Source organism: Echiichthys vipera (assembly GCF_963691815.1).
Source record: "Echiichthys vipera genome assembly, chromosome: 6".
Classification (NCBI taxonomy): domain Eukaryota; kingdom Metazoa; phylum Chordata; class Actinopteri; order Perciformes; family Trachinidae; genus Echiichthys; species Echiichthys vipera.
The window spans coordinates 5,319,792-5,344,234 of record NC_139831.1 but is presented as its reverse complement, the minus strand read 5'-3'; the positions used below and the strand labels follow the sequence as shown (position 1 = coordinate 5,344,234).

General features: G+C 42.2%; 1 protein-coding gene across 1 annotated transcript in view; it reads left to right on the top strand.

The window, feature by feature from the left end:
* The window catches only part of afg2a (AFG2 AAA ATPase homolog A), a gene marked incomplete at its 5' end in the record, with an annotated part of 119,395 nt that overhangs the window by 20,367 nt on the left and 74,585 nt on the right, over positions 1-24,443 (top strand). The window contains 5 exons of the mRNA XM_083915651.1: positions 1,284-1,438; positions 9,844-10,053; positions 16,278-16,331; positions 16,577-16,656; positions 21,874-22,000. Of these exons, the coding sequence (XP_083771777.1) occupies positions 1,284-1,438; positions 9,844-10,053; positions 16,278-16,331; positions 16,577-16,656; positions 21,874-22,000 (626 nt within the window). The remainder of the gene's footprint in view (positions 1-1,283; positions 1,439-9,843; positions 10,054-16,277; positions 16,332-16,576; positions 16,657-21,873; positions 22,001-24,443) is intronic.

The window sequence follows — 24,443 nt, the reverse complement described above, 5'->3', positions numbered from 1 at the left end:
CAGGGCACATAGAGACGAACAGAGACAGACAACCATTCACACCTACGGGTGATTCAGAGTCATCAATGAACCGAACACCTGCACGTCTTTGGACTGTGGGAGGAAACCGGAGAACCCGGAGAAAACCCACGCAGACACGGGGACAACATGCAAACTCCACACAACCTGCAAACCTGGAACCTTCTCGCTGTGAGGTGCCAGTGCTAACCACTCCACCACCGTGTAGCCCAAACAACATCATTTGCTTGGCGATTGGATGTTTTGTTGTTCTCTCCTTACCTATCGTATGTACACAAAGAACCACGTATTCTTACACAGCTGCTCGTCTTTTTGTAGAAACTATTCCACCAGGAGAGATTCATGTCCATCAAAGCCTTGGAAGTGCTTCAACTGTCAGTCGCCAAACCATAACTATGCAGCACACGAATGGGACTTTTACTTTTAGAATGGCTGGATGCCTGAAACGGCTCTCACCACTTTACACAGTTTTTATTAGCACGATGCGTGAGGAGCGTGCATGTTTAATAACCCTTCCTGAGAATAAATGCAATATATGTCTGTAATCACTCATCACCTGTGTGTTTTGCAGAACTGTCTGTGCCCAGATCTCTCTCCCTCACATCAATCTGCTATGACCTCTTTCGCAAGGCCAAACAAAGGCTTGCTCTTGATATTGACGCATCCGTGTTTGTTTTGCCGTCTTCTTTCTGTTCATATGCTCAAGCCTTTTGAGGGTATTCAAACCATAAGCGCTTCAATTACACTTCCCTTCCCTTTGGCCTACTCTCTTTTCTCCCATTCTCTAATGCAGGCCCAATTATTTCCGCGGTGAAAAGGGGAATTAGTGTTCATTTTGAGATTTGCATTCGCTAGGCGTGTATCACTCCAGCCTGTACGAGCCTGAATGTTTTGAGTAAAAAGTTGGAATGGGTGCATGTGGGTTTGCAATGAAACCCCTAAAGCCACAACGACACTAGCGTTGCTTCTTTAGGCAAACACAAAGCCGTTTTATATCCCTTTTTAATGCCTCAAATCAGGCTTTTATTTTCAACATAATTCACCCTTTTTGACCTGAATGTCTTTGCAACCATCTGAAACTCTTTTTTTATAAACTTGGTTATTTCCATCTGCCATGGTGTTATTATCTTTTTCAGTCTAGCTGAACTGTGTAACTTGTGGTTTATTGATCTATTCTTTCTTCTTGGTAAAGCCTGACTTTGTTGAGTAAAGTTCAGGATAAACCATTTCACTTCTGTGTTAAGTTGTACGTCCTCTTTCTACAGGTTTGCATGCACTGAGGCGAGCACTGGGAGGTCCCCACCAGCCATCAGACCAGCAGCTGACGGGGACGGTGACGGTCACTCTGCAGGACCTCCAGTGGGCCATGTCTATTGTGAAGCCAAGTGCCATGAGGGAAGTCGCTATCGATGTCCCCAAGGTACAGTGACCTCTCTCGATCACCAATCCTTTTCTCTCCATCTCCCTCATTCGCTCATAACCACACCATCGCTTTCTGTTTAAACGTGTCAGAAAACAAGAAACATAGCTTTGTTTTTTAAACTCAATACAAAAATGCCTCTCCTTCATCCTACTATTGATACCAATTATTGCACCAAGGACTATGTCAGAGGATAATCATTTATTCCGCATTGGTTGAAACACAGAAAAGGTTCCTGATATCCTGAAATGGTTCCTGGCATGGATACAGACTATACGTGTGAATGAAGGGCTCTTATTGTTGCTCTTATTGCACTTATTGTAGTGAGGGAATAAAAGTGAAGACTGGAAATTGGGATACTGATGCCTTCCAGACCTGACAGAACTAGTTCCCAAGTCTTGCCAAAGTGAATCTGCTGTTGTTTGTCAAGATAGCCAAGAGGTATTAAAAGAAAGGCAGCTGGTCAAAAAAAGCAATTAAACTTTATTATCACCTTATTTTAGCGCAGACATCACAACATTCAGCACAGAAAAAAGGCAAAAGCACCAGACATTGAATACAGACAAAATGTAAACACTATACAAACATTGAGGTAAAATGAGCTGTTATCAGAAGACTTTTCAGATCTATCGGTGATCGGCTGCAGTAGCTTAATAATGTCAGACTCTGACAGGGTGCCAGTTTAAAGGAATCCAGATTTGTGTGACATAAGACACTTCAGAGGAACTGTAAAGTAAATTAGAGAGTTAGAGAGAAGAGAGGGAATGTTATCTCCATCTCAGCTTGAGCTACAAGGAGCTTAGGTTTGGAAATGTTCCTCAGCTGTAGAAAAAATAAAAAACATTTGGTAAAATTTCAGCTGAGGCTGACATGCTACATGTCATGACTACTGAGGGGAAAATCATGCAACGAACCAACAATAATTATTAAGGGACATGCCTGCCTAGTTTGTGACATCACCCTTTAATGATGGTCTGTTTTGGATCCTTTGTAATCAGCATTAGCTGCATTTCAACCTCGCAATGGCCCTGCGAGTAAGCAGACTGCTTTGCATCGCTCTGTCTTTGCTTCATTTAAAGCACAAAACAAATTTCTAACCAAACAGCGTAACCACTTATTGCCGCAAGAAAAACTAAAAGCTCATCAACAGCAGCCGCGCCTCACTCTTCCCTCTGATGCACATTCAGAAAATCCCTTAACTACTCTTTGGACCACTGACTAGCACTTAAAAGATGGGGTCAGGCTGAGGAAGAGTGGAAATGACCCTGGGGCCATTTTATCCTCCACTGCAATGAAGATGAATCACTTTGCTCTCTGCGGATGAAGAGAGAGAAAGAGAGAGAGGGACATAGGGAGAGAGGGAGGGAGGGAGGCAGGGGAAGGAGGGATGAGAGGACAGTGGTGAGACTCCAGGATGTTTTGGAGTTTGCATGTGCAAGACATAACGGACAGGAAGAGGGCTAACATCATCCTCCACCGGTAATTGAAAGCAGATCGAGTCGCTGACGGTTCCTGCCAGCAACTAAAAAAAGGGAGAGAGAGGGAGAGAGCGAGAGAGAGAGGGAGAGAGAGAGAGAGAGAGAGAGAGAGAGAGAAGAAGAAGAAGAAACGACCTTCCTATCCTTTCACCCTCACCCGCCTCCCCTCTTTCCCTCTGCAACACTCTGCACTGAGCTCACCCAGAGACGTTCAGTCCTTGCGGCCGGTTCCTGGAAACAAGAGAGAGGAGTGAGTTTGAGTTTGGATTTTTTCTTTTTTTCTATCCCCCTAGCACAGCTCAGCTGAAAGGCCAGCCGCAGAGCCCCGGACTTGATTATATCCACATGAGTGCAAACATTTGTTTCTAATCCATTTTATATAAGAAACTTCCAGTGGTGCCGGATGAATACGCGCCTCGAGTTCCTCTGAAGAGCTTCTCAGATCACATATCTGGAGAGTTAAGTTTTGCAGATGACACCTCTTGATTTATGTTATATTTACATGTAAATAAATTGAAAGTTCACTCTTAATCCTTTGTTTGTTTTGAGATGAGACATTCTTCCTCTTTTTTGGCATCTCCCTTGTTTACCCAGCATTGCTTTTTTTTTAAATAATCATCTTCCACTGTGCAGTCTGGCTTTAATATTTTCATTTGGCAGCTGTATAACAAGCCCATTTATTTCTCCTTTTTAAACATACTCCTCGTCTCCCATAGGGTTTTTTTTTGTCTGAGAAGTCCCCCACACCCTCCTTTCAGCCCCATCAAAGGGCCAGAGCCTGAGAGGCCCCTTGTAAAGTTCAGAAAACAACAGTAAAAGATAATAACTGGGTCTCGTACAAAAAGGAAGGGAGGGAAGAAGGGGGGAAATCGAAGCACTGCGAGGTGTGAGTCAAAAACGTTGCCTTCTAATTCCACACACGCTTCATTCATGACAAAAAACACCTTGCAATTAATCTGACTTTATATTGTTATTTCTTACAATGACTCCATTAAGTCTGCAGAGACTTAACCAAAAAATGCAATAAAGACAAAAAAAAACCCGATAGGGGAAGATGCGACTTTACAGTGTTGTGTTGCACATCTGCTTCCTTGGTTGATAGAGGGGAGGAGGACTGGCAGGTCTCAGGAAGTCAGCGGTACAGTCAGAGGATGGAGTCCCCTAAGGCCCCAAAACCACTTAATCAGGTTCAGATAGCAGGTCACTCCGAGCATTTGTTTTAATTTATGTCCTAACCCTGATAAGTGGGGCTTACTCGCTATATGTTCGCTACAAATGATAGGACCTGGTCCACCACATCACCCCCTCCCCTCCCTGCTAACCACATCAAGACAGATTATATAATATTGGGTAAGCTGTCATGTTACAAATCATAGACATGTTTACTGTCGTGTAACATGACAACGTTTGTACGAGGCCTCTTTTTTCCAGCAGGAAGCACATTACCAATACCTAGTCTTGCTATTTTAGCTCATTTATTACATCTATGAAGATCAAACTGCTGAGACGTTGTAAGCATTTATTTCACTTTATTTTCTGTTATGTTATGCATTCAAGACAACACCTTCTGAGAACTCAGTATTCCTCGGTGGACAGCAACCTTTCCAAACAAAACAACTGCAGGATATACATCCTCATCCTGTTGTCCATGTTTTGTTAAGATTTCTCTTCTAGGCCAAATAACATATACACAACATGAAGTTGAGGTTGAGTTTATGAAGCTATTTCACAGCTTGTGAAAGCTTTACTTTAGCTAGTCTGGCTCATTGGATGTACGGCGCTGGGATAAAGCCTGACATCTGTAAGTGCTGCATCTCAGACCATACTGCAGCCCTGACACAGCGTTGTGGAGATAGCTCTGGTTATACAAACGTATACATTGGCTGACTCTAAAGCGGTCATGAGTAGATGGTAACCCAAGATATTTGAAAATCTCATGAGAGGGTTATGGTAAGTCATAAACCTGGAATAGTTAAGGTTAGGCATTGAAATGTTAAAGGTGATCAGGAAGTTTTGTTAGGAGTTTTCGCAAATCCAGGCTTATCAAATAGACACAACCCTCTAAAATCACACCAGTAACTGAACGCACCAGCAACATTAACTATCATTCAGCAGTGAAATGAATGGAAATGCAAGTGTGAGGGCACATACGGTAACTTCTGATAATATATGTTTAAAAATTGTCAGCCAAAATTGTCCAAAATAGCAAACATAGTCAAACATAGTCACTGACAAGTTATCACTTTATCAGCAGAATGACTTTGCTCGGATGTCATGAAACTGTAGATGGTCAAAGTGTCCATTACTTTAAACACTTTGAGTACTTTTGTCCATGTATATATACATATATATATATATATATATATATGCATATGTATATATACACATATATATATATATACTGTATATATATATATATATATATATATATATATATATATATATATATATATATGCTTCCTGCATAACTTGATTTCTCCCAGTTACCTGCTTTTAATCTACTCAGTGAGAGAGACGATGGAGGGTAGAAAGAAAAGGAGTGCATGACATAAGAGAGCGATAAAGATGGGTGAGAATATAAATATATATATATATAGTGGCATTTTCTACTTTGAATGTAGCCTCTTGCATATTACTACCCATTAAGTGCACTGGGTGCTTTAGGTACAGATACAACACATTCTCTTCTTTCTGCTTTCCTTAATTCCTCATCAGTCTCTTTACTCGTCTTTCTCCTGCTCACCTGTTTCTTCTCTCTCTCTCTCTCTCTCTCTCTCTCTCTCTCTCTCTCTCTCTCTCTCTCTCTCTCTCTCTCTCTCTCTCTAAGCCTGTTTTACTGTTGCTTTCATCTCACTGCCCTTTTTATTTCAGTCCTTTTCCTCTCTGGACCTTCAAATGAGTGTTCTGGTTCACTCGCCTGCTTCCGGCCTATCTCCCCATCTCTGCAACACTCCTCTCTCCCTTCCTCTCCTCCCTCCCCTCCATTCGTCCTTTCCCCTCTCTCGCTCTTCGCTGTCCATAAATTGTTTGGTATTTACAGTATGTGGCCAGACGCCAGGTTTCCATTAGGTGCTTCATTCACCGGAGATGGCGCCGGTGGCCTGGGATGTGTTACCTCTGGATGGAGAGCAGGAGGAGGGGGAGAGGAGAGGCAGAGGAAGAAGTCAACTAGAAGGGGAAGGCAGCGTGGTAAGAAGCAGTATTTAAGGGAGAGGCAAGAGATGGCGTGATAGTGAGGGTCAAGTGAGAGACGAAAGAAGGAAAGGAGTCGAGGAGAGATTAGACAGATACATGTGGAAAGATGAGAGAGGAGAGGGAGGTAGAGGAGCATTTGCATGCACTGTTGGCTCTCTGCAGCTATCTGATTATGGCTGGCTTGACATCGCCAGACCAAATCGCAATTGCGAGTCAGTCTGGAACCTCTGGTTTCATTTTTTGATTTCTAAGGGCCGTTATCAACGGACTTCCACCAAACTGCTTTTCCACACAACTGGATAGACCTGCAACCAATCAGAGCAACATTACATGCATAGGGCGACGGACAAACGTAAAGAGACTAGAGCGTGAAGAGATGAGCTGTGATGGCGTAGCGTCAATATGTCTGTGAATGAAAGAGAGTTCCACATCAGCTGCAGCCATCTTTTTAAAAATGGCTCCATTCCTCTTTACTAAGCTAGGTTCATGCTCGCTGTAATGTCCCCGGCGAAATGACATCATCGTGTATTTTGCATAAAGGCGAAAGCTCCACACGTGTTCAGTCATCATCTGAAACCAGCTCATTGTGAGATAAATGGTTATTTGCCCCGACCACAATCTGGTTGGTTTAAAATCTGTCTGGATGGGAGGGCGACCAGAAGTATCTACCAGAGCAAATAAAATATGAGTTTGCAGATTCTTCTGGTTCCCAGGCTGGATTATGGCTGCAGCTGGGGATTATTTTGATTATTGATTAATCTGCTGATTGTTTTGTCCATGCAGCCCATGCTCATCACTGTTCCCTGAGCCCAAGATGACGCTGTCAAATGGCTTTTTAAAAGATATTCAGTTTGAAATGGAGATACATTGTAAATACATATATATTTCAAAAGCTTGAGCCAAAAACAATTTTTTTGCTTCTTCCACAAAATTATTTGGAATATGTTTTCTGTCATTTGATTATTCAACACATCAATTCAGCACTGAACCTGATTTTTTTTATGTAGACAATTAACCAGGCTTAATCAGTCAAAATGGAAGAAACCGGATTTCCTCGGCTAGATTTCTGACAATTTCTCTAATTTCTTGTTCATGTATTCACCTATCTCTAAGAGGAAAGTTCATTACATGTAGCAGTTCATCCACCACTGATCTATACTATCTTCACCTGGGTGTCCTGAGATTACAGCAAGAATGGTAAAGTCAAAACAGCAGAGTATGTTATTTTTTGGGGACTATAAGTGACATAATTCAACCTTTAAAAACACTTGATCCTACAATTCCCATGATGCAACTCAGTAGCATCTTTTCTTAAACTTAACATGCCTGAAAAATGTTCATCTTTCAAAAATGTTAAGTCTCAAGCCCAATTTGAGATTAGCCTGATGACATCATTGGGGTTATTTTCTCAGAAGCCCCCTCCAGGACCACTGAAGATATTATACAGCAGGTTTTCACCTGCGTAGTAGCACTCTGGGATGAGTAAACAGACCTTAGAGTGCTCCTTTAAATTAAGGCTTTGTTCAAAATAATGTCAGCTATAGGGGATACATCTGATTATCAGGATGCCACAGTAACTGTAAACACACTGCACAGCTTCCTGCATAACTCAATTTCTCCCAGTTACCTGCTTCAAATCTACTCAGTGAGAGAGACGATCGAGGGCAGAAAGAAAAGGAGTGCATGACATAAGAGAGTGAGAGAGAGAGAGATAAAGATGGGGGAGAAGGGAGGGAATAATGGACTGGTAATGAAGTAAGAGACAGGAAGGATGAGAGGGAGGTTGAGAGGGTTTTGGATGAGAACTCCTCTTCTTATCTGCTTTATCTCCTCCGGTTGTTCACTGCCGGACTCTCTCCCTCCCTTCCTCCGTCCCTCCATCTGTCAGACAGACAGCCGTTGGCCGACTCCGTCTGTTGTTGTTCTCTCCGTCCAGTCTCCGCGATTCGACCCCGAGCCCTCGGTTCCTCCGTCTCCTTCCAAATATGCTTTTTATACTTCACTTCCCTCCTCTCCCTCCCGCTGAAACCCGTCATCCGCCTGGAAGAACTCGCAGTTCTCTGCAATTTACCCGGTCGGTCAGAAAGTTAAAAAGGTCGTCCGTGTGGGTTACATGAGAACATTAGTGACATCAGCCCGCAATCAGAGTTTGTTTGGTCTGTTGCTTTTATTGTTGGCGACGTGTTGGTGTTTGAGCCGCCGCAGATTACAACTGCATGATACTTCAGAGGAACTGGAGAGAGCCGGAGCTGTATATCACACCGGTGTTGATCATTTATTAGTCCTGAGCCTCTTATTGTTGTCCACCTCCAGATTAACTCATGTGATGCATTTTGTTTGATTGCATGCTATTGTGTGATTGATTAATACCGCTGGGCCTGACGCAATCTAATTCAGCATTTTGACTGAATTCCAGGCAGAGTTGCTCTCTTCTTCTACTTCTTGTAATACTATCCTTTTCCACTACATCTTCTCCACGACTACTTCTCGTTGTGGTTGTTGTCGTTGTACTTGTTGTAGATGTTGTCAGTGTTGTAATCATTGTTCTCGCTGTTGCCGTCATTGCTGTCTCCTACTTCTTCTACTTGTACCAACTGTGCAAGCTGTCTGTTGCATTGCTCCTGTGTGTTTTTGCATTTTTTTATTGTTATAATTTCTCTTTATATCTTTTTCTTCTATATAAGAACAAAACAATTGCCACAAACCACATTTCCCCCTGGGGATCAATAAACAATTTATATTCTGCTGTAATTTATTCCATTTTATTATGTATTACTACTACTTTTTATATTTCTTTGTCTTTGTCATTGATATTTTATATATTTTAATATTATTCATTAATACTTTTAACCAGTATTCCTGTGATCAAAGGCTTATTTTCTTTAGTACCAAAGCAATATGTAAGCAGCTTCAATCTCACAAACTGATATTAAACTGGTCATAACAAACAGATTTGGTTAAATCTCTGAATACTGGATGACAAACTCCAATGCTGCATTCATGCAACCTTTACGTTACATTAAATGCTTTGTTTTATTGATGAGCCTGCATATTTGAAGGGGGAAAACGGGCATATCTTGTATTTTGACATGCGTCACGCAGCTTCCCACTGCACTGCGATGTAAATCAGGGTTCCCACATGTCTTGAAAAAGCTGGAAAACAGTTGACCAATTGTCCAGTCGTGGAAAATAAGAGAAAAATTAAAATGTCCTGGAAAATTATATCAACGTTCTCTCATTTTCCTTTTTAGATGAGAACGAACTACGGTGCCGTCTATCAGAGCTCCCGAAACCGATAACATTTCCATCTGAAAGGGCTAAGTGATGTTCAGGGTCATATTAACGTTTAAATGGTAGTTTATGGACGAGAGTATTTTGAGTAGGCTGTTACGTTGTGGAAAAGCTGTGAACAAAACCCAGAGTCAGGTCTTTAAATGTAAATATTAGTCACTGCTGGCTGGTTACTGTCGTTGTTTCTATTCTAATGTTCAATTCATCAGTTTGTCATAATTAAGCATGTAAGATTATTACATAGTTATTGCTACAGACTGCACGTCTTTTCCATCAGACTCCTAAAGAGAGGAACATCTAAGTGTATGGTGCTAGACCCTCATTGAGAATGTCCTCAAGAGTGCAAACTCTGTCAATGTTAATAAAAAAAACATTTCTGTTCTTCGACTTCAAAAACAAATGTCTAAGTTCAATGATTTGGACCTCGTCTGCTCATTGCAGGTCCGCTGGTCCGATGTAGGAGGGATGGAGGAGGTGAAACTGAAGCTGAAGCAGGCTGTGGAGTGGCCCCTGAGGCACCCTGAGGCCTTCACCCGCATGGGGATCCAGCCACCTAAAGGGGTCCTGCTGTACGGGCCCCCAGGCTGCTCCAAGACCATGATAGCCAAGGCCCTGGCTAATGAAAGTGGGCTCAACTTCCTGGCTATTAAGGTGAGTTTTCATCATGATAGTTATATATTATTATTATGATTCTCATAATGTTCTCTTTGTCTAGAGAAGATCAAAACAATCTGTTGGTGTTCAGTTCGTAGTGTGGGATGATGCTGGGAAAATGTTGTTGTTTCTCCTCATTTCTATGCATAAATTTGAACAAATAATGTGTTACAGCTGTGCCTCTTCATGTCATATGCTGCTTGAGTGATCTGCCAAAACTCTGAATTATGACTCAGATGGGAAAAAATAAGAGCATGGAGCTTATCCAAAAACCTCCATCTTGTTATTAGCGAGTTTTCACTAGTGATGATTAGTTTGATGATAGATGAGTGTTCAATCTAATCTCACAGTCAAGTATCAAGGCCTTTTGAACTCAACCTTTGTGTATAACTTTAGATAAGATGATCCTTTGCATTTCCCCCCAGGCTTTGCTAACAGTCTGCAAAGTTGTTGAAAGCAAAGGGATTTGCAATGTAACACACTTCTCACCTCCCTGTAAAGAGCAGTAGGAGATAAAATATTAGGGATGCACCCATTTATCTGCCGAATGTCAGCATCGGTTTGACTGATGTCGGCCTGTCTGCAAATAACAAGATATTCACACATTGCAGCGACCGATGTTTATTTGCCGTGTTCAAAGTAGAGATGCACCGATCTGATACCTGGATCGGATATCTGCTCCGATATGGACTAATTATCTGGATCGGACATCGGATGAATGAAGCTGATCCAACATTACGATCCAGTCATTTTTTATTAATATCATGCACAGCAATACAGTTACAGCGATCTAGTCACTTCAATGAATGAAGCTAGAGCTGGGTCCGTCTGACTTTCCTGCCCCCTGTTATAAGGGAGGTTTTCGTTGCCACCGTACTCTATGAAGGAATTGTTGGGTCTATGTAAATCATAAATAAGTCCTGAGATTAATTCTGTTATGATTTGGCACTGTAAATAAAATTGAATTGAATTGAATTCTATGTTTGCAACACAGGTGAGGGTTTTATATTACATTTTAAAATATCTGTTTGCACTTTACATGGAAGTGTTATTTATTTATTTTTGTTGCTAATGTACACTTTGTTATTTGTTAATAATATTAAGTACATTTATATCTGTGTTGATATTGTTACCTTTTTTTTAACCAGGTTTAATGTTTATGTCAAGCCTGATGCCTTCACTCACATGGCAAGGTGTACAGATCATTCATTCAACAGTAGGATCGGATCGGTATCGGGTATTGGCCGATACGCTCAGCCCACGCAGTGGTTTTGAAAAAACTGGATCGGTGCATCTCTACTTCAAAGGGCTTTTGGGACACTTTTTTTCAAAAAACAAATCTTTGCCATGTGAAAGTATATATTTAAGGTTTCAGTTTGTTCATGTTGTGCATCGTTTTATACACATTTTCTCAAAAATCAAACTGTCACATTTGGTATCTTTGGAAACTTTAGGATTTCAACTACAGTTTAAAAAAACATCTCTGTGGGTTATGTACCGTAATGGGTGGTCCACCAGTGAGTCCGTGAGATTTGGACGGATGAAAAAAAAAAAAGAAAAAAACTCATCCACATTAACATCCACAGTATATCAAATGTGCCAAAGTAGCAGTGGAGATGTCTCCCTGATGGCCACGAGGCGTTCTGGCTGCCCAACTTCCTCTGCAGAAAGCCTCCCTGTGTGACCTATGACCCCTGTGTTTGTCCCCTCTCATTCATCACCCCATCCTCTCTGCCACCCCCTCTGTCACCCACCTCCCTGCCCATTCAGGCCTAGTTGACAGGGATTGATTGATCATCTTGTTGAATTTTTGATAAGTAAACATTTCCATAGCTGTTGCCATGCGAGACAGAACGCTGCGACAGAATCTCTCAACCAGGGTCATTAAGCCATCTGCAAACGCCGCTGTGACTCGCAAGCTTCTTTTTGTTTGTATTGTTTTATTTTGATTTACGATGTTGTGAGATGCACAGGGACACGGTCACAAATGTTTAAATTCTGACACAAATATAGTTTTCTTTTACCTCCGACTACATTTACACAGAAACTTCAGACTGACCTTAAGTCTCTCCATGGCTGCCGTTATATGACAACAAACTGGATGATTTGAAAATTATTTGAAAAAAAAAAAAATCTAACTTTGAATTGACACGAAGTCTTTGCGGTTCACTTCAGTGTTGCTCCATTGACCCTACAGTATGGTGATTAAAGCTTCAATTAGTGAGAAAAACGAAAGAAAAACACATCGCATCATAGAAAGACGACCTATTTTTGGATAAATGCATTAAAATGAAATTCCAGCGTAAAATTGTCCCATGTTCTTTTTTCAGCAAATACACAATTTTTATTTTGTGTAACAACTATTAACAGAGATATCCCGGACAGTCACTAACGGTAATTAATGTAATGTAATGCGGCTAACGCTGATTAGCTCGGGGCAGCATGGTGAAGGCATTAAAACAGCTTTTTTAACCACTAATACTGCTCAAAATAACACCAAACCTCTGCAGTAGCCTGATCAGAGTCCCTACACATTAACCGAAGCACCAACAACGAAGTTAGTGAACCCAGAGTTTATTAAAAGAGTGTTTTGAAAGACCGACTGGCCCCGGTACCAGCTCCTCTCAGCGTTTGTGCATCGTCTTGTTTTCAATATGTCCTGACACGATACATTATCGCTGCTGATTTATATTTTGTGTTTGATGTTGTTCTACCATAATCTTGTGCAGCAGTTTTCAAGTCATCTGCTTTATGAAAAGGGTAAAAAACATCCTGTCCCTCCTGCTGAAAAGCCACTCTCGAGCATCTGCAATAACAGTATCGGGTTCTTCCAGTGCAGCGGTTGCTTTGACATAGATACGTTATCCAGATTTAAATGTGGATACTTTAAGGCTCAGCCTGTTTCCTCTCTGTGAAAAAGCCCTATTATCATCTTGTCAATTTCAGTTTCCTCCCACTGCAGCCACTCAAACACACTCGCATCCGCAGATGCACGTCCGCACTCACACGCACAGCTCGTATCTCGACACTGTCAATGGTTTTAAACTCACCATGTCCAGCCCTTGGCTCTGCCTCAGAGAGAGGAACCTGGGATTAATGAGTCAACCTCCACACTTACTGCAGGAGACAAAAGGGCTGGGAGTTAAGTGTCGTCTCCTCCGTCAGCCCAGAGGTGTTGAAAGGGTGGATTGCAGGGGAGGAAGTTCTTCTGAGGGCTGAGTGGATGTTTATCTGCTTCAGAGTGAAGGAGAGAAGAGGGAGAAATAACTGAAGGAGAGGGGAAACGGAGCGAGACGTGCGGGAGGAGGTTCAGTTAGTAGTAGTAGTAGTAGCAGAGGCTTTTATGTCAGCATTTGTAGACGATGTCCAACTCAATCTGAAAAATGCAGTCAGTGTGAAAACAACAAGCTGCATTCGTGTCTTTGTGACATTTGTGAATGGTTTCCTGTCCACACTGAAATACCCAAGCTATTGGATAATGGCTTAATCTCTTCTTCCTCCTCTTTGTCAGCAAACAACAAAATCATGCTTTACAGCAATCATGTGGTAAGACACACTGACTGGTTATTACACTCTCAGTCTTGGCTCTCTCCTGCAATCATTCAGCACTTATAGTGTGTTTGACTAAATGTTAATTCACTATTTAGTTATTTACATTTACATATTTTTTTCCATTTCCATAAGCAAACAAATAATGATTTGATTAGGGCTCACAGGTTCAATACTGTGAAAGTATCAAAATCCTCAATCCACAGAGAAATGCTCACTACCTGTATTCAGAAACTGTGCCATTAAATGTGCCGTCAGGACGTCTGTACAGCTGTGATGTCACAACTATACTATTTATAGGTAGAAAGTGCTGCTACAGGGCCGTTACACTCATTCCTCCGGTGTAATGACGGGTGCAAAGACATCCAGAGTGCAGGTGGGAAAAACCTGGAGACACTGAAGTTTATAACTTTCTATGAAAACTATGTTTTTTTTTTCATATTTGCTGAAACTGTCACTGTATCCTGACAGCACAACGAAACAGACGATCTTTGGTTGTCTACCTCCATCTTCTGTTCCTGTCTGCTCCCAGAGCCCTCTCCGTCTGCTCCTATTTGGCATCTGCTAGTTTCCACCGCGCCCGGAGCTAAATAAGTCCAACATGATAAAGTTTGTGACCAAGTCGAAAACAGACATTCTTGTTTTATATAATATGTTTAAGTATATAGGGACAATTTTAGCAAATATGAAAAAAATATATTTTCTACAGAAGTTACGAACTTCAGTTTTAAAGAGACAGGTGCTAAAACAAAGTGTTTCATACAGAGGGTGAATACAGGTATATTCAGACAGACTGTATGAGAAAAATGATATAATTCTAGTCTAAAACCAAAATACAAGTATGAACTTGAACATGTGTAATACAGATCCTTTCATTGTTACACAGCACCTGATAATGTCTTTGCAGTATATACCTCATGTTTTTGAAATGCACCATTTTTACTGTCCCCACTAAATCATGAGTGAATACCCCGGTGTTTTGAGCATCCACTCTGGTGATCGTAGTAAAAAAGCTCAGTTTTGGAGTTTAAAACATACCTTTAGTGCGGACAGAAGGGTGAAATGGAGAGAAAAAAGATGTTTTAATATTTAGCCGGTTCAGTGTGGATATGGTCTTAGTAGCAGCGATAGCAGCAGTAGGAAGAGTACAGGCTGCAGCAGTTCTAACCAGTAATGGTGCTGGCAGTGATCTTCAAAAACAAATTGCATGGTCTGACTGCAGGACTGTTTGAGCTTGAGGGAGTTTGTGTCTTTCCGTGGGGAAGACATGTCAAAACTGGGGATAAATCATTCGTGACAGTGTTTTTGAGTGGCGGTAATCGAGGCCATGCTAAAACAAATTTGGCTGTCCATCTTGCACACATTGTTGATCCAACCTAAGTGTGGTGCGTCGTTTTGGTCACAATTGTTGCTTGCGAGAAATATTTTACTTACAAATATGGTACTGTAGTGTTGTGTTCACAGCAGGGAAAGCTCTTTATCTGCCAACTGAACCACAGATGTTACACACGCACAAACATAAACCAGTACACAGCGTACAATGATGCACTGTGGAATTAAACCACACACACACACACACACACACACACACCCTGCTGTCCTCCATGACGTTCTCACGCTGTGTTATCACTTTGTTTTTAATCTCCAAAAGACGCCACAGAACAGCAGCTGCTCCTCTGGTCTTTCAGAATGTAAGCTCTCTGTTTAAACCCTCTACAAACACGGTGCCACCAGGTGATACTTCACAAAACAGAACCACAATAGTCATGAGCGTTCTGCAGGTGAGGGCAATTATTTACCGCTGCTCAAAACCGGGCACTCAACCTCAGTCATCCGTTAGTTATGTGTACTTTTTTCTTTATAACATATCGCATTCTGGCTTGATTCTTAAACTGAAATTCTGACGTAAAATCATCCCAGGGTCTTTTTCGGCAAATACACTCATCAAATGAGCCATCAAACATTTTTTTCATGTTACAACTATTAACGGAGAAATCCCGGAAAGTCGCTAACAGACAAATACAGCTAACATTGATTAGCTCGGGGCAGTACGGTGAACGCATCAAAACTTCTTTTTTTAACCACTAACACTAATCAGGATAACACCAAACCTCTGCAGTAGCATGAGAAGAGTCCTTACACATTAACTGAAGCACCAACAACGTAGTTAGTGAACCTGGAGTTTATTAAAAGAGTGTTTTGTAAGACTTACCAACTGGCCCCTGTAACAGCTCCACTCATAGTAAAGTCCATTCAAGTCGATTATCAAAGTCAATCCAAAAGGAAGGAGCCCATTGGTGCTTCGTTTTATATGTAGGGACTCTTCTCATGCTACTGCAAAGGTTTGGTGTTATTTTGAGCAGTATTAGTGGTTAAAAAAGACGTTTTAATGCGTTCAACATGCTGCTCCGTGATAACCACTGTTAGCCGCATTTGGCTGTTAGCGACTTTCCGAAATATCTCTGTTAATAGTTGTTGCACCAAAAAAAATGTCTCAATGGCTTATTTGATGATTTTATTTGCTGAAAAAGACACTGGGAGGATTTAACGCCGGAATTTCACTTTAATAAGTCCGTACATATTCAGTACAGCACATATTCCTTCATGTTTTAGTTTGCCAATTATAGAGCAATTCACACCACATAAATAATATTTGAACTTGATTTTTTTAGGGTCCAGAATTACTGAGCAAGTACGTTGGAGAGTCTGAAAGAGCTGTGAGAGAGGTAAGAGCCTTTACCTTCCGTTACTTGATTATTACAATGGTGTGTTAATAATACACGTATGTTGACTTAAATTTATGCATGCTGACGTTGTTTTCTGAACCAAGTTAACCCATGAAGCTATTTTTAGTTGTTGATGTAATGAACAGATGACCTGAGATGTCATTTATGACATTAATGGGTGCTGTATTTCCTGTGTATGTTTGTGCTGTTTTCCTCTCCTCCATTGTTGCCAACTCTGCCTGCAGGTGTTTAGGAAGGCGAGGGCCGTCGCTCCCTCCATCGTCTTCTTCGATGAGATCGACGCTCTGGCCAGCGAAAGAGGAAGGTACGCAGTGTTGCTTTTCTGCAAAATGACGGACAAAAAAACACAGTTCCTGCCCACTTGATGGATTTCCACTTCCTCACTGATAGTTCACTGTTGACCACCCCTGTTGCTCACTGTTTACTATTTCCAGCACTGTGGTCGCTCATTGTCTGGAGATGACAAATGCACAGTCATCGCTGCGGCCGGCTTTAATTCACCATTCCTCAGCCTGTGTTCCAGCTTGTCTCACAAAGATTCACTTATTAATGGATGGGGCAAACATCCCAAAAGGTCTGCATGACTGCACTATGACAGCCAGCCACTCAGTTCCCATGGTGTCCTCTTAGACGTTTGCGGCTTTTTTTTTTGCTACCGGCGCACACAGAACACAGTCTTGTCTGGAGGCGCTTTAGTGGGATGGCACTGGGAACATCTGTGGCTTAAAGGAAAGAGGACGGGGGCGGACAGAGGACACAGACCGGAGGCGCACAAACACTTCATTGTACCCGTCCACGGCAGATGGGGAAGGCCAAATATGCAGCATGCTTCCTGGTAAACCAGTCGATGAAACTAAATGTTGTAGGAAGGAGCACAGAAAGGCCAACGGGCCGTCCCTATGGCTTCTCCATGTGGCCCTCAGTCAGCTTTAAAAGCATCCAAGACATGGCGTATTTTTGGCATCTTGTTTGTGTGTTTGTTTGAGTTATGTCTTAACAGCTGAACAAAAAAACTATTTGATATGTAAAATGTATTTTTTTCCATACTCTACCATCTTATTAGTATCACCACCATTCATCAAATTTTCTCAGGACAATATTTTGTGCAACCAGTGCCAAGTTTTAAAGTCCTCACATTCATTTCAATGATGGTAGTGGGTTTAGTGGGGCAGCCTGTGACGATATGGCAAACAGATTCAAATTGTGGAGAAGCACAACCGACTGTCACACTGTGGTGGCCAATCACATGACCGAAAATCACACTTTAATCATCACTCTATTGCTGGCACGGGACAGGGCCAAAAAAACAACTTTAGTCCAAGAAAGTTTTTTTTAAAAACTATGAGGGTAAAAAAACGACACTCGTCAAATGACCTCTAGCTGCCCAGGAGTCCCTGTAACAGTGGTTACGAGCTCCAGCACGAAACACCGTCTCTCACAGTCTGTCTGCTATGAGACGAAGCTGCATTCAAGTGCTGTCAGAAATGTCAAGATCACAAAAACACTCTGACAGAAAACAATAGTTGTGAAATACAAAGTCTACTTGTGCTACATTGAGGGGGGGTTTGACGTTCACGTTAAGTGCCCCTGAGCTGATCCCTGCGACACCTTCGGCCTTGTTTAGGTATTTACCGATAGACAGATGTTTTGTTTTCGGGCTTCGCCACCATCTTTATCAATAATAACTACTGTATTTCTGCCCGTATATCCCCTTCACTTCACTCTTCCAAACAACCAAGCCAACACAGGCCTTTTGGAGTATGCATTTCTTTCTGAAGCGCCCTGGAACACAGTCTCAGTACTTTGATGTTGGACTCAGTCTTGACTCTCCTCCAGTGTACAGGATATGTCTCTATTGCAACTTGTCTTCATCAATCAATGTATTGCCAAAGGGACTGACAAGGTCTGTCTGCATTTTTGATTGAGCCCCCCCCTCCCTCTTTTTTCTTGATGTCCAATTTTGTGAATGTATTCTGATCCTCCACCCAGCTGCAGCCGGCTCTCACTTATAATGCAGCACGGTGTGGGAGTTTGTCTGGCTGCGAGGGACGTGGGGGCTGGACCCGCGCCTCCAGGCCACTCGCCATTTTAAAAAATGCACTTAGCACTGATCTATAGAGGTTATTTATCGGTCTTATTCACTTCCTGCCATGTTTAATCAATGAAGTGGCTCAAACACGCCGGCAAGAATTCAAAACGGTTGACACAACCAGACAGCCTCTGCTGTATAGTGTATGCGTGTTGTTTTCTTTCCCCTCTCTCTCTCGGGGCAGGAGATGAGAAGCACCTGTAAATCTGTCAGCCTACCTGCCACGAGTCGAAACTGGTGGAATGAAATGAAGAAGACAGGAAGAGAGACGAGCTAGGGAAGATAAAAACAGTGAATGTTAAAAGCAGACTGACGGGTGAAAAAACAAGACAAAGAAAATGTTCAGGATGAACTCAATTCAATAATAAAATGACGGCATTCCTGACAGAGAACCTTCAAAATAAAAGGAGATAATTATGAGAAATATAGGATTGTGAAAGCACTTTTTGTCTGTGTCACCCTCATCTGCCCCCCCCCCCCCTCTCTCTCTATAGTGCCTCTTTTTCTATTTCTGACATCCTCCTTTAGTCCTTTAGTCTCCCCCTCTATTGCTCACCCTATTTTCTCTCACCACCTTTATTATCCCCCCTTTTTTTTTACACTTATTATTCCCTCTCCTATATCCCTTCTCTCTTGGATTCATCGCTCTATCCTCCTTTCTCTAATCCTCTTCCCTCCTTCCTTTACTCCCCACTATCTCCCCTCACCCAAACTCTCTTCACCTCTCTCCCCTCTCTCCCCTCTCTTTCTCTCCCTTCATATCTCAGTGACAGAGCGCCTTTGTGTTCCTGTGCGGCCTTGTCTCTTGCTAATGACGTCTGGCACTTCCGCTGGCCCTGTCAACAGAGACTGTGTGTGTGTGTGTGTGTGTGCTTGAGCTGAGACGGGTGGCTGTCTGCACTGCGTTATGGAAAATAACCACCTTGTAATGCAGTGACTAACACATTAGTGAGTTCTTTTTTAAAGAATATCTATTTGATATTTTTCTTACTGGCAACAAATCCTATTAAAATGATTGCTGGTATATATTGCTGGTGACTTGTACTTATATAACACCTTTCTAGTCTTCTGACTACTCAAGGAGCTTTCACAGTGTTTGTCACATTCCCCCATTCACACAGACATTTACACAGATGTCAGTGGACATCTACATACCATCTAATCTAACCATGCACACCACATTTACACACCCATGCACAGCACGGGGAGCAATTCGGGGTTCAGTGTCTTGCCCAAGGACACTTCGACATGTGCACCGCAATCAAACCGCCGAAATCTCAATTGGAGGACGACCCACTCTACCACTGATTCACCGCCGCCTGCTTTGCCTGGTGTAGGCAAAGCTTGGCTTATCTTATTCCTCTGTGCCATGGAGCCACATTGCTACAAAGCTCATTAATGAGCCACACTGTTGCAGTGGCTGACATGTTTTCTCATTACCATGAACACACACTGTAGTTAATGCTGAGTAAACTGTCCTGCTGCCCCAAATACTCACCAGAGCATCAAATGTATATTAATCCGCTGATGAAAATAGTCCCCATCAAATGCAGGATATACTCCTGTAAGAGTAACGTTCATTAATAACCTCAGTGCTCAGCTTTTTTTGGGAAATCATTTATTCTCTGATTTCAGCTTCTTAAATGTGATTTTCTGGTTTCTTTCAGTTACAGTTAACTAAATATCTTTGAGTTGTGGACTAAACATGACCTTTCAGCCGTAATCTCGGGCTTTAGGGAACACCTAAACACCTTTTCACCATTTACTGACATCATTGACGAAACAATTAAGCGATACATCGAGAAAATAATCAACAAATTAGTTGACAATGAAAATTGCAGCCCTAAAAAAATCCGTTCACATACAATAAAACGTTTCACGGGAAACCTATTTTCCAGGCTGTTGGCTGAAGTTAGCCTGCAGAAAGGTTTAGGGAGGTTTAGGATTCGATACTGGTATGGGTCAAATAAGTATGTGTGTTATGTTATTTAAGTTTCGTACTAAAGTTGAGTAGGTTAAGTATGTTGCGTGCACAAGTCCCCGTTGACTTTTAGTGTCACACGGGATGCGAACAGCAGTCTCCCGGATGAATGTCCAGCATTTGATCCACCTGTCCATCCACCTGGACCTCCTCCCTACGCAGCCTTTGATCGGAAGTTAGCCTTGTGAAGGATCAAAGACAAACGTCATCCGGGACTAAACATGTTTCCCTTGAAGTGTAATTGAGCATGCAGTTTTGTTGTATGGGAAATACATTTCCGGAGCCGGGGCTGCTCTGGTACACTGAAGAAGGGCATGTCACTACTTTGACTGGTTCTCTGCATTACCTGAGATTTCTGTATTTACACTCTTGTCCCCTCCACGTCACATCCAGTCCATGAGTGCATGGGGACACAGCTGTCACCTCAGCACAGGCAGAGCAAAAATACATGAACTGGATAAAATCAGTCACCAATCTGCCATAATTAGACCAAATACAATATTTAAAGTGTATACGCCACCAGAGATGTCTTTCCTACAAATTTGAAGTCACCTGTTAGTGTGTTAGGTGAGACGCTGCAAATGAATGGTACAGCGTCAGTTCTACAACTTTGAGAGAGTTATCAAAAATGGGGATTGATTTCATGAAAATCTGAAGAATTATAACTTTAAATAGTATATATTGCGCACCCAAGTGTGGACACCTGGGTGGGGATTAACTCCAGCGTTTCCTGGACGTCACTGCTAAATATGCAGACCAGAGGCACTACATGTACAAGTCCAAACAAGGTGACATACTTGTGAACTTTGTCTAAAGGAAGGCTGCTTTACTTGAGAGGGATGACGTGTCTTCAGTTGCTGTTCGGTAGGACGTCATTGGCAGGAAAGCTCACTTTTGCTGCCAAAGCCTTTTCTTTCTTGAAGAAGAATTGCCTTAATGAAAGAACCTGCCATCGGAGTGTCAGTGAAACTATTCAGAAGTACTCTACAAGTATTCAAGAACTGGGGAATTTTCATCATTACGTATTACAGCAAATATGAGTGACAAATGACTTAAGTTTGAGGCATGTGCAGTATTGGACCCCTGGGAGCAGAACATCAGATGCTGCTTCATGTGCACTCATTCCTCCGTCACACATCGATTTCCATTCTCTCTTTTTCCTTCCATTATTCCATTCATCCTTTTTATATATTTCTCATTTCCACCCTTGTTCCTTTATGTTCTTTTTTTACAGTAGGCTGTCCATCCTCCCACCCAGCCATCATTTATCTGTAATTCATCACTTTACACCATCAGTGTTCCCAGTTTCTGACTAATTTACATACAGCCCTTTCCCTCTGCTCCATCCATCCTTCCATACAGTCGTCCATCCACACATCAATCTCATCTCTGTTTCCCTCTCTTTCGTTCCTCTCCACTCATCTGTCTTGTGTTCTCGTCCTCCACTTCAGTTCCTCTGGCTCCGGCGGTGTGGGCGACAGGGTCCTGGCTCAGCTCCTGACGGAGATGGATGGCATCGAGCAGCTCCGAGACGTCACTGTACTGGCCGCCACCAACCGGCCCGACATGATCGATAAGGTAAACAGACGCCGGCTCTCTTGTCTTTATCTCTCCTTCCTCCTCTTTGGTCCCTGATTGATAAGGTTGAGGAGATGTTGTGTGTTTGTCTCTCTTGTCTCCTCCTGTCCCTCCCTTCCTCTGTTGTACATGATTGATAAGGTCAAAGGTCGCCCGCTCCTGTCCGTCTTCCTCGACTGTCTCTTTGGACGCTGTCACTGCATTGTTTTGGTGCGGCTGAAGTTGACGCTACTGTGTTTGTACGCTTTGTTTGCTTTGGGTACCCAGGTGAAGTGTTAGGTAGCAGTGATTTTGCAACTTCTTTTAGTTGAGCTTAGTTTGTTTGGCTAAAGGGCACTAAATATCTTTCTGTCCTCTTCCAAGAGCTCAAATGGTGGTTCATCATGCCTGAAAAGGAAAAAGAAATAACTTCAGAACAATAAAGGTTTAGTGGATATGGCTGTTTCCATTTGAGGACTCATCAGATTGCCAACAATACTCCAGAGATTGGTTTGAATCAGTCTTTATAAACAACACCATCTGTTGCTACATTCAATCATTCACGCTTCCTGGACAATTTCTCCTACTTACTCTGCTGATCCTCCTCTAGTGCAGCCATGAGGTTGACATTTATGGTCCTGAGTGAAGCTTACCAACTATTCTATGGAGACAAGACCTGCAAAACTAACGACTGTCCCATCAATCTTAGCTGCACTTTGTGTTTAGTGCAAATTAACGAATATTAGCGTGCTAACATGCTAAACATCAGGAATGCATAAGGATGTTAGCCCTGTCATTGTGAGCATGTTAGCATGCTGCATTAGAAATTAGCTCAAAATAGGACTTGGCCATAATTTGGTATGATCATTTATCGTCTTTTACCGGAAACGTACGGTGATAAAAGCATTGAAATATAGAGTTTACAATTACTTCTAAAGTTCTTAATGAAAAAAGAGTTGTTGCATATTAAGTTTAGGCTTAAGGTTAGCCAATGAACAGCTACAGCAGCTCAACACTCACTTCTCATTAGTCATGTTTCCACAAGCCCTATAGAGTGGCCGCTTGGAAAGTTTCAGGGCACACCATCTAAGATGGCCGTTCACTCGCCGTGTTTCCATTAAAAAAAAAAGGCCAGAGAGGTATTTACAGGACTCCGGAGGTGACGTATCACTCTGAATGGGTTTCAATCGCCGGCGATCAGCTGCCGCGAACAATAGAGAAGAGTCGCCAAGACGGAAGGTGCAGAGCAAACCAACTTGGTGCGGACCTCTCCGTCGGCCCACCTATCGATAACTCTGCTCTATGATTTTTGCTGCTCCATATTCTAATTAAAAGCGTGCTTGCTACTGCTTCGCTGGCTTTTAAAAATGTCGGGTTGTTGTGGCATTAGTACAACCTCAGGTGCCACTTTGTACGTCACATCCCGTGTAGCATCATCCAATTCGCAATCGGGACAAAAGAGGCCCCGCTACCTGACAGGGCCATTTTCTACCTGGTCAAACGGCCTCCTGAGCGTCTCACGTGCAAATTAGGGGCGTTTTGGGCGAGATAGACCCGCCTCATTCCGGGTAGTCGACCATGGTGGAAACGCACCTTTAGTCAATTTAAACAACACAACAGGTGGGAGTAAAACATTTATCTCCTCTTTCTTTCTTCTGCCTCTCCACGACACTTACCCCCCTCTATTTTCTATTTTTCTACCCTTTTATGTCTTTCTCTTCCTCTTCCCATCCTCAAAAGCTTTCTGTGTCTCTTATCCACCCATCTCCGTGCTAATGAAATTTCCTGAGTGCTGATCAAAGACAGAGTCTGTGCCTTGTCAGAAAGGACACAGGAAAGGAGAATGTCACAGTGCCTCTTAAGCTCCTGCTCCTGCTCAGGCAGCCGTCTGTCTCTGTCTTTCTTCCAGTTTCCGTCTCAAGGTCTCCGCGACTTTAAATACTACTTTAATATCTCTGGTCCTGTAAGGAAGGGTTTCTTTCTGAAATAACATTTTCATTATTTAAAGATAATAAGTTATCTTGGTGATAGTTATTGTCCCGTCGTGCAAAAAGCATTTTACTCACACCTCTATAATAGAGACAGACAGTAGTCCCCTGGAAAGTTGCCTTTCCAGGGGACTACTGTCTGTCTAACTCAATACTGTTTGCGATGATTTCCGTTACTCTCAAGTTTTTTTTAGAAACCATCAGAAGTGTGAACTTGTTTACCAATGTATTAGCATCAAAATAGGGTTGATTAATATGGTTTATTGCAAGTAGGTATTAAAAGTGGAGGATTTCATCCGAATTTCCCTTTTTCAGAGGTTTACAGAAACCTCCTTTCTCGTTTCCATGCACTGACGGTACATATGCAACTCATTGAAGACACAATCATCCAACCACACAACCACTCTGAAGACACAATCATCATATATTTCGAACAATAATGAACAATTCTCAATTACAAAATTTAACTTAAAAAT